The following is an 11,187-nucleotide window of genomic DNA, read 5'->3' on the forward strand; positions in this document are numbered from 1 at the left end:
CGTGTCATTCTAAACTGTTCTGAATTTATTCTGTGGGGTCTATCTAGATAGCTGACTGACGGTAACATTTACAACATTTCTGTATGCCAATGAACAAAGCAAGCCATATGGGTTTACAGCGACATAATGTTGAGTATATGATGACAGCTTTATTTTTGGGTTAATCATCTACTAACAGGTATTGCCTTGATCCACGGAAGAGGTTTTTAAACAAACAGGCAACCACAGCGACAAAAAATAAATAATGACAATTTAAAAATTCACAATAGGCCTTCATTGTGCTCGTTAATATAGTAATAAAGGTTTAGATCTTACCTAGTGTAGATTCGCATGCTGTTGTCATTCTTGAAGAGGCGCCTGCAGACTGAAGTATCAGAAGTGATGTTGAAATCCTTAAATCTTACATTACTAATTTGAATCCACTTATTTCGAGTTTCTACATCCAGTGGAGAAGTGTGAAAAACCTTTGAGGAGCCTCACAAAACGGGTCACAGCAATAGCGGTGTAAACCACCCTCACAGATGTCTATGGAACTCTTCATTAAATAATTATATTGCTGTGGTATACTTAATTTGTCGTATTATAGCAAAATGTATAAATATTATGTTTACGTTTATTACGTTTATGGATAAAAGTTTGCAGCTGGTAATGCACTCTCTTATTCGCCCTGAGATTTCACAGGAAATATGTAGTCTATTGCCAGTTTCTGCAGACCAACTGCCCCCTAGTGGTCGGGAGCATTTCCGTTGTGTTGTGGCTTAATGTATTTGTGTTGTGAGAATTTCGTTGTGTTGTGGCTTAATTTCGTTGTGTTGTGAAAATTTCGTTCTGTTGTGGCTTAATTTCGTTGTGTTGTGAGAATTTCGTTGTGTTGTGGGTTAATTTCTTTGTGTTGTGGCTTAATGTCGTTGTGTTGTGAGCTTATGTTTGCTTTTTTAATGTTGTGTTGTGCATTACTGGGCCACCGTATCATAGGGATTCAAGTATATCTTTGACATCCATTAGAACAAAGTGAAACAGCCTGTTTGAGGGGAGAATAAACGTATCTCAGTATAGGCTAGTCAACTAAATTTGCTAAAGTCACCTTTGGTGTCGCTAACATATTTAAGCATATATTTGTAATGTCACACAGGATTGCAGACAGGTGCTGTCCATGGTTCTGATCAACTGCTGACAGAGATACAGAAGATAGAAAGATACAGTAGAAAATTAATAAAATTCCCATTATTCAATGGAAGCACAACATTTTGCTATATGTGAACAATAAAGATGCATTTAGAATGGCAACACACATTCATAACATAAAATATATTTTAGCCCTATTATATAACATCAGATAACTACTGTATATGTTTGTTTCTAATCAGATTTGAGGGCATTAATGAAGAAGCAAACACAAACCCAGTTTCTAAACCGGCATCAAGAGCACAGAATGAACCTAAAGAGACAGAAACCCTGCATGATGCCAACGCATAGTTACAAAAGAGCAACAGTTCAGCCAAGGGTTAAACAAATGCCTTACAAAAAATTGCACTTGTTATTGTTACATTTCATAAATGAGGGTGAGCTGTCAAAGTACTTCAGGGTCAAAGAAGTCTCCTCTCATTAGCATTAATGGAGTGCTGGAAGACTGTGTGTGTGTGTGTGTGTGTGTGTGTGTGTGTGTATAAGGCCATAATTTGGCCTCAACTAAACACTTATTAGCAGTGGTTCTACTAACAGTGAATGCATTCAAAAGCAATATGTTCTGCTTTTCTCCTTTAAAACAAACCAACGATCATTCATCACGTATACAGTAGCTCAAAAATATTTATTTGTTATAGAACAGTGCAAAAAATACCACCAGTGTTTAATGTTAGCATAAATGCCCTAAAATCAATATGACTAGTAAATGAAAGATTAAAGGGATTTAAAATCATTAAAATGAAAGGGATTAAACATCAACCCAAAACACAGACTTTTGTAACCTTGCATACTGTAATAAAATCATATTCACAATTCATTCCTTTTAAGAATTCAGTTTTTTAAATGAATAAATGATGTTAAACAAATAGCATCGCTCATAATATCTGATGCTAATTTTAGAAACAAGAACAGAGCAAAGATATTCTGCAGTGTGGCTGATACTTAGCAATGAGTTTTTATATGTTGTATGTTTCATCTACTTGGTCTTCATTGATGACAGGAGAGATGGAGATCCGTTAGCGTAGCTCATTTTGTTGCAGTGCTCAATTCTCTTTTTCAACAAATCCTGAAATGAGAATAACAGTAATATTCAATAATTGGAAGAGGTTGATAACAAAGATTAAATACTTCATCCTTCAACTGTGTTGTAAAAAGATTATTTTTTTATATAATTTCACGACTGATTACTTAAGAGAGCACAGAAGAAAGAATGAAAACAGCAAATAAAATAAAATAACTATAAATATTAAAATATAAGTTAATGGAAAGTGAATCCAATTTTTCTTTCAGCGAACAGAGATGGATCTGATTTCCTGGAAATGACATTGCAATATTGCACAATGCAGTTTCTTTGAAAATGGGATCATTCAATCAAATGAGCCAGATTTCAGTTTCTCTTCTTTGCTTTCATATTATAAGAAAGGGTATCCAAAAATCAAACCAAAGAGTTAACATTTAGCTAGTTTCAAAGCTATGGTAAAGTATATCCATGCATTTTGTATGAGATAGAAAAGCTCTTGTTAAAATTAAAATGCTCACTTAAAACACATCAACATCATAATTACATATCAAATCCAACAGTTCACAACCTGTTTGCAATGTTTATTTTGGAACAAATCATTCTACAGTATGTGCTTGTTTGCATGTGGAATGAATGACCTGTGTGAGCTGTGGTTTGTGAATACAGTGAACATAAGCCTTCGGTTCATCCTCAATCTCTCCAGCGTGTGTCTTATAGCAGATTCCACAGTCAATCAGAGGCTAAGAATAGACAGATAAGGAATATTATCTATCACATTTATACAAACACATTTGAAGCTCAATTTGAGACTAAATTCTGTAGCAACTCACTCTGTCATTTCTGAAAGCACATTTAGTCGGGTCTGCATTCGCAGTTCCTTTAGGGCATCTAGTGGCTTTAAGGTAGAAGCGATGGTAGATATAACTAACACCAAACCCACCCTAAAATAAATCAGGTTATGAGATATCATAACTTCAAAACACATTCAAGCTCAGAAATATTTGTTTCAATTAATAAAAAAAGATAAACCATCCCTTTCAGTTTAAATGTTTCTGTGACTCCGATACAAAGTAAAATACATTTAACTTCACCCTCATGTTGTGATCTGGTCATTTTGACTCAGAACAAATATTATTTTTCCTGAAAATGCTAGTTTATGTTATCGCATTGGATTAAAACATACTGATATTGCTCACACAGAATTTCTAGGAATTTTTCAAATAATTTTTACACTTGCGCTCCTTGTCAAAAATGACAGAAAAAAAAATTTGCTTAAAATTTTCAGTTTTTGTGTCAAATAATGATTAAATAAATACATTTTATAAATAAAATAAATTTTGAATAAAATAAAAAAAAAGTTTCCACCTATAGTGAGGAGCAGATTAATAAGACATATGAAAAAGAAATACAAAACCTGTTCTAAGTGTCAGAAAACAAGTTGACAAAAAGTTTGGATGCTAAATTTGGTGATATAATGAGAGGTTTAAAAGCAACTTTTCAACCAGATCATTTTTGACCAAGAACCTCAAATTAGGTCAAGCTTTTCCAGCACAATATAAGGGTTAACAATGTAAAAAATTGACGTTTGAATTAAAGTTTTTAAAACTGAAAGGAAATGACTTTATTTAAAAAGAAGGTAAGTTAAAAAGTTACTTACATCAATGGAAGATTTTTCCAGACTCTTGAAGAAGAGAAAAATGCTTTTGATTGTCTGATGCGAGTTGATTTGTTCAACAGCCAGTTCAACGCCTTTCCTGTAGTTTTCAGGAAGCTTGCTGAGATCCTCCTGCGCCTCCGCTGTGTCCAGAAAGACTCCAGCGCTGACCAGGACGAGGAACAGAAACACAGCCATTTTTGCTCAATCAAGAAAATCCCTCAGACGTGCTTATCTTAGGTTATACAACGTTACAAAGTGCAAAACTTCAGAAGAATGTAAACAGTGATGGATGTGTTGAGTCTAAATCACTGCACATAAGGGAGTGAGAGAAGAGAGGGAGAGATTGTGCAATCATTGGATGTTTTTGTGGGGTGAGTCTTCTTTTTGTTTTTGTGTTTTTGATTTCACATACAGAGGGAATGTGAGATCATGCTGCCTGAGTGAGCAGACTGCCATCCAGTGGAGAGCAGACACTAAAAACTAAGGATACTGGCTTAATTAATAATGGGAAAAATACTAAATGATGTAGATCAAAATCTTGAAACAAAATGCCATCATAAGTTTCATGACAAACATAACTTAAATACAAGTCAACTCTGTAGGCAGGACTGGATGCGATCCAGCTCCACATACTGACAAGTTGGTACATGAAATGATGAACAAAAGAGAGGAAAATTAACTAACCAGAAGAGATTTCATTTGAACTGTTTGTTAATAACATTTATTTGTAGTAAATGGGTGCCGTCAGAATAATGGATTTGTGTCTTATAAACATGCAGCTTTTCACTTCGAAAGATGTTAACTGATGGACTGGATTTGTGTGGATCACTTGTGGATTATTGTGATGTTTTTATCAGCTGTTTGGACTCTCATTCTGACGGCACCCATTCACTGCAGAGGATCCTTTGCTTTGCAAGTGATGTAAAGCTACATTTCTCCAAATCTGTTCCCATGAAGAAGCAAAGTCATCTACCCCTTGGATTGTCAGAGGATGAATAAATATTGAGCAAATTTTCATTTTTGGTTGAGCAAATTACAAAGATCTAATAAATTAAATTACCTTTCTTCAACATAAGATCATCTATCTTTGTATATTTTTATTATTTTTAAATATTTGCTGCATAAAAAAATAATAATTCCAACATTTTATTTTTTTAAGATATGTAGAAAATACACAGAAAATCCATTGCATTAATAACTCATGTTAACATGCAACCTTCGATTTAAAAAATGTATTAGCAAATTTAGAACTATAAGATTAATAAATCCTGTAGAAGTTTTGTTTATTGTTAGTTCATGTTAACTAATTTAGTAATGAAAACATTATTGCATAACAAATGATAACAAATGAAAGCCGTATTACCTTTTTAATGTTAAGACCATATGAGACATATACAAAAAAAGTAACAGCTGCACATAAAAGTATACTGCAATGCATTATAGTCATTTGTTTGTTCTTTTATTACCCTTGAAGCTATGGATAATATGATTTTTAATATTCACCTATACATGGTTTATACATTTAAAGACTATAAGATTAGATACATTGCAACTATACATTTCAATATCTATTTATGTATAGGCCTAGGTCACAGGGAAAATAGTCAAGACCACAGGGTGACAGTGATGCTAGCCTGTGATGACTAAAATGGTAAAATGTTACAATTACTATCACTTCAGTTCTTATGAATCAAATATGCATGAAAAAGAGTTGGTTTGGCCAAGTAAAGGCACATCAAAGGACACTGACGTGCTCTTCAGAGCAGAAAAACAGCAGATGTGGTCTCAGGATATGACAGCCAGCAGGGTGGGGGATCCGCTGCTGTAACCCATCTTATTACAGTGCTCTATTCTGACTTTCGTCATGTCCTTGGGATAAAAACAATTAGACAGTGTTAGTTCATTAAGATAGATCATGCAAAACACAGCAAAAGTAATTTAATAATATTCATATCCATTAGAATATGAACAAAACTACAGATTTTCCTATATAGCACTGGTGTGCAATGATGACCAGATGGAATGCATTTTACTATCAGTATCAGAGCTCAAGTTTTGTTACAAGGTCTGTATTAGTTTAGTTGAGCAGAATATGAAGCATATGAGAAGCACACCTCAGTGAGAGCAGGTTTATGCACACAGCTCACATAGGGTTTGGGTTCTTCCTCAATTGCTCCAGCGTAGGTCTTATAGCAGACAGCACAGTCTATCAGAGGCTGGAGAAATAAATAAGCATAAGTTTCATTCTATTCCATTTTTAGCCATGATTTCTATCATAAGGTACGATGTCTTGCTCTTATGGTATTGCATGCATGTTATATAAATGAAAGCGCAGTTGTTTTGCAGTGCTAAGCCTCAAGATCTATTCACTAATAATACAAGAATGTGCAGAGGCGGAGCAAATTATTCTCTGTTACTTTGGACGATATAAACTTTACTTACCCGATCATTCCTAAACGCGCATGTGGTTGCACCTGCGTTCTCAGTTCCTCTTTTGCACTTGGTGGCTTTCAGATAAAAGTTATGGTAGATGTAGACGACATCAAACCCTGCCTATATAGAGGCAATATTTCATCCAATAAACAGAACACCTGGGTTATTATCATTAACTAAAACCATAAAAAATACACTTTCTTAATTTCAAATAAAATAAAAAGAAACATTAAAACATTTTTTTTTAATTTAGCTAGTTGTCAAGGAAACATTTTTCATTTTCATTTTGAAGCACTAAAAGCTGAAAACTAAATTCTTATAAATAATAAACTAAATAGACATATTAGAAAAATATATATTTTTTATCTTAAAAAATACTATAATAGTAATAAGTGGTACTAAAATAAATAACATGTGAAATAAATGTATAAAATAGCCAGTTTGATCAGATTTAGCAAGCAAAACTTGTCTACACACAATTTATTAATCTTGTTAATTAACATGTTAATCAACAAACAAACAAATACATTTTTTAAATATTTACATTATTTGTAAATTTGATATTACAATTAATGAATTTTTAAAAAGTATTTATTTTAAAGTTTATTAATATTCCACAAAATGCAACTTCAAAAATAACGTATAATTATAATAATAAATATATTAAAATGCTACATACATACACAGACATGCTACGATTATATTTTTGTTTTACTGAAAATAAAAAACAACAACTCGGTATGACGTCATTCCAAGTCACATATTGGACGAGGAGGCAGTCAAAGAGAAGAGTGAAACAAGAAACAAAGAGAAAGGCTTACATCAATTTGCGACTTCTGAATGGTTTTAAAGAAGAGAAAATGATGCTGGACGCCTTCGTGAGCGTTCACGTTTTTCTCTGCGAGCTCCACTCCTTTCTTGTAGGAGTCTGGGAGTTTGCTGAAGGAGCTTTGAGCCTCGACGGAGCTCAGTGAGACTCCGGCAGCGAGCAGCAGAGCGAACAGCAGCATAGGCATCTTCAACCAGTCTGAGCACGAGCTCCAGCTGCAGGCGCTAAAAACAGCCTCGTTCCAGGAAGGCTGGACTGTTCTTGTGTCATTGCTGGGTAACAGCAAAGTTCCTTCTCTGGTAAAAGTGACTGTTAGTGAGGTTACACATTTTTTGTTGTTGTTGCTTTTATTTGCTAACTAGGTTCAGTGTCTTTTGTAAAAATATGAAAATGTAAAAAAAACTGCTTTATTTAAAATACAAATCAGCTGGACTATGCACATAAAAATAAATAAATAAAAACATTAAAGTCGGCATGAAATCAAAATTTACTTTATTTACTTTACAAGCGGACATTGTTAATCTTTATGTAAACAATTAATCCGTGCAAGTTAATCCGCTGGAAAAAAAAATTGTCTTTGTAATCTTTTATCAAAATCTGAGATACAGTCGGCCTCTAGTCATAGCTGGGGGCGTGGCGAGGGTTGAGTCGGTGTGGGGGAAAACACAGCGAACATCGTGTGTATTTGAATGACAAAAATGCACATATTGAGCACTCATTCCCAGAGACACGTAGAACAATTGTAGTCTCTTTTAACTTAAATATTCATATACACAAGTCCATATCGATATTTGATTCATTTTAGAACCCCGATGTAGATGTATTCATTCAAAAATAGCCAAATTCCGCGACGTCCTGCTTTATACAGCAAGTTCTATTTTTGATTGGTTTCCGCGATTCAGTCGTTTCGCAAACACAGACGGGGTGAATTTATGAATGAAACTGTAAAAGTTCTGACACAAAACTAAGTTGTTACGTGTCCACACGCTTTTTAAGTGGGTTTATGTTCGACACTAGGCTAACGTTACATAGTTTTGCTTCAGGTAGAATGATAAGGCTAATTATATATGCATGCCACTTTCTGAAACAACCTTACACAGTTTTGATGGTGTTAATAATGAACACGATGTTAATATAGCCTGCCTGTGATGAATGACGACTGCACACACACACATGCTTAGTCTTGGGATTTCCACAATTCCCTTGATCATCCTCACAACTTATTGCTTGTAGCCATTTTGTCATCCTTTCCGGTTCTGTATGTTTATTAGGAAGGATGTAGAACTTCAATTCATAATTTGTTAGTTTATTGGAGGTACAGAAAACGACACAGCAACTCATCGGCGTGATTGTCCCGTGTGTTTCAATTGGCGCCAAGGCAATGTTTTCCCCCACGGGCTAAATTCACATCACGTGACGGGGCGTTCCCGGGGGCGTTCCCAGACCAACCGTCTGTATCTTCTGATGACGTCAGTTTGACGGCTTGGGCAGGATATCCTTAACCACGCCCCACCAACCGTTAGGCCGGGTTCACACTGCAAGCTGCAGCAGAACAGAAGCAGCGTGTTAGCAGCAGGTAGGCAGAGCAGAAGCAGCGCGCGCCTATTTTGCTTTCACACCGGCAGCGCGCAACTGAACAGCGGATTTTGGTCAGAGTACTCTATAATGGGTACGTTCGCATTGCTTTATTTCCATTTAAATAAAAAGACTTGGCAAGAAGCTTTTTTAATTAATAATTTCATTGTTACTTTTGTTGCATCTTTGTTTTCCGTGCAGTACGTGTTATTGATAGAAGAAAGGCCAACTCATCGGCGTGATTGTCCCGTGTATTTCGATTGGCGCCAAGGCAATGTTTTCCCCCACGGGCTAAATTCACATTACGTGATGGGGCGTTCCCGGGGGCGTTCCCAGACCAACCGTCTGTATCTTCTGATGACGTCAGTTCTGCAAATTCTTTTAGGAATTCTGTATACGGCCCTGGTGGTCTATACACAGTAGCCAGAGCAAGAGATACATTAGATTTCTTTTTCATGTCTGACAGTGTAACATTTAGCAGAAGTATTTCAAAAGAGTTAAACCTGTATCCTGTTTTCCGGGTAACATTGAGAATATCACTATATATTGTTGCGACACCTCCGCCACGACCAGTCTGACGGGGCTCATGCTTATAACAGTAGTTTGGTGGAGTAGACTCATTTAGACCAAAATAATAATTTGGTTTTAGCCAGGTTTCAGTCAAGCAGAGTACATCAAAACTATTTTCTGTGATCATTTAATTTACAATAACTGCTTTGGGTGTGAGTGATCTAATATTTATGAGCCCAAACTTAAATTTTTTTTTTGTTCATTTACTTTACATTTTTCTGGTTTAATTACAATAAGATTTTTTCTAGATCCTACATTATCTTTTGACCTCACTATTCGAGGAACAGACACAGTCTTAATAGTTTTTACAGCGCAAGTACTTTTATTATTTAAGCGGGTGGAACAAAACTCATCATAATAGTTATTAGAGAATTGTCTTACTAGTCACATGGAGCGAAGTGTCCTGGAGATGTTGTCAGAGAGCAGCTCCGCTCCGACTCTGCTGGGGTGTAATCCATCAGCGCGAAACAGCCTAGGACGCTCCCAGAAAAGATTCCAGTTATTAACAAATAGCAGTTTCTGTTCTTTACACCATGACAACAACCATTCATTTAAAGCAAAAAGTCTACTGAACCTTTCGTGTCCTCGTCGATACGTGGGCAGTGGTCCTGACATGACGATCGTCGCCGCGGGCGTCATGCTGCGAACCGTCTCGATCAGGCTGCTGAAGTCCCTCTTCAGCGTCTCCGTCTGCCGCAGGGTGGTGTCGTTAACCCCGGCGTGAAGCACGACCGCTCTGGGGCTCTCGTCGGCCTTCAGGATCGCGGGTATCTGCGCAGAAACATCGAGAACACGAGCACCAGGCAAACAATGAGTGTGCACTTTACCTTCGGCTAACGTAGCACTTACGTGTCGGACGATGGAGTCTCCGATGATCACAGCGTCGCGTCCTGTCTCGCGGAGGGGAGCGAAGCGGTTCCGGATGGAGATGTCGAAGGCAGGAGGGGGAGAAGTCGTCGCCCGGGACCCGGCTCGCGTCCTCCGCTGTGGATGCACCCAGGGTCCGTGGTGTCCCGGCGTCGCAGTGAAGGACATCTGGGAAGATCGCGTCCTGGGTGCACCGGGCCTGTGCAGAGAAACACACGGAGTAGACGTGGTGGGACTGTTAGCAGCACGCTGTATACTTACCCCGGACTTGTGAGCGTCAGCCCGGGATGATTCCAGCGCGGCTCTCCGCTCTCTCAGCTGGGCCTGCCTCATCTCCAGGTCGCGAATCTGCTTTCCCACGGCCTCGAGCTTGAGCTGCACAGAGTGGAGACATTCATCCGCCATTAAAGCAAGTAACAGTGAGTACAGCAGTGGTAATGTGTGTGAATAGAGTATTAGCAATGTAAGCGCAGTTAGCTGCAACCACGCTTGCTGATGCTAACGGGCTAAAAGCTAATAGCGGACCCGGGAGATCAAAATAAAACTAGTGATAGCGAGGCGCTCTGATTGTTTTTGTTGTAGAATACAATAGAGGATATATTCACACGTTATATAAACGGAAACGATGATGTATAAAATTGATTTTTGAGTTAAAAAGTCAATGAAAAGAATATAGTGACGGAGCTCAAACGCAGTACAGCCGCCAACAACAAACAAACATGTCCCTGAAATGATTGTTTTGTTAAATTAAGCTGATCTTTAGGCTAACATACGAATATAGTAAATTAATTGGGTTGATTATCCACAGTAAGACGATCAGGTCTTCAGATAGAAGAATGAATTATGAATTAAATAATTTTAGAAAATTTCATTATTTCATATCATCAGAGTATGAGAAAGGAAAATGAAAGTGTATCATTACTGTTTTAATTTATATAGCATGACAAGACAATTATTGTTACATATATTTATCCGTCATGCAGTTGATAAATGACACTGCAATAGTCTAATGTGTCTGCCAATTCAATTTTTATGAAACTTTTAATTTTC

At 36.9% G+C, this 11,187-nt stretch overlaps 2 protein-coding genes across 3 annotated transcripts; both read right to left on the bottom strand.

Moving 5' to 3' along the window:
• Nucleotides 1-1,996: 1,996 nt before the first annotated feature.
• On the bottom strand, nucleotides 1,997-4,256 carry zgc:195173 (uncharacterized protein LOC792613 homolog). Of its 2 annotated transcripts, XM_059535190.1 has the most exons (5): nucleotides 3,864-4,256; nucleotides 3,037-3,147; nucleotides 2,845-2,946; nucleotides 2,183-2,251; nucleotides 1,997-2,054 (listed from the first exon to the last, which is right to left on the bottom strand). In XM_059535190.1, exons 1-5 carry the CDS (start codon nucleotides 4,056-4,058, stop codon nucleotides 2,043-2,045), a joined length of 489 nt encoding a protein of 162 aa, XP_059391173.1. In that variant the 5' UTR covers nucleotides 4,059-4,256; the 3' UTR covers nucleotides 1,997-2,042. The 2 variants fall into 2 exon arrangements, with proteins under 2 accessions (XP_059391173.1, XP_059391172.1); XM_059535189.1 differs by having other exon boundaries at nucleotides 1,997-2,251; nucleotides 3,864-4,251.
• Nucleotides 4,257-5,216: 960 nt separating this feature from the next.
• si:ch1073-406l10.2 (uncharacterized protein LOC100536977 homolog) lies at nucleotides 5,217-7,394 on the bottom strand. The gene is made up of 4 exons (XM_059534527.1): nucleotides 7,118-7,394; nucleotides 6,306-6,416; nucleotides 5,978-6,079; nucleotides 5,217-5,732 (listed from the first exon to the last, which is right to left on the bottom strand). The coding sequence occupies exons 1-4, from the start codon at nucleotides 7,310-7,312 to the stop codon at nucleotides 5,649-5,651; spliced, it is 492 nt and encodes a 163-aa protein (XP_059390510.1). The 5' UTR covers nucleotides 7,313-7,394; the 3' UTR covers nucleotides 5,217-5,648.
• Nucleotides 7,395-11,187: the final 3,793 nt, after the last annotated feature.

The sequence above is a fragment of the Carassius carassius genome, chromosome 42, assembly GCF_963082965.1.
Source record: "Carassius carassius chromosome 42, fCarCar2.1, whole genome shotgun sequence".
In the NCBI taxonomy this organism is placed as follows: domain Eukaryota; kingdom Metazoa; phylum Chordata; class Actinopteri; order Cypriniformes; family Cyprinidae; genus Carassius; species Carassius carassius.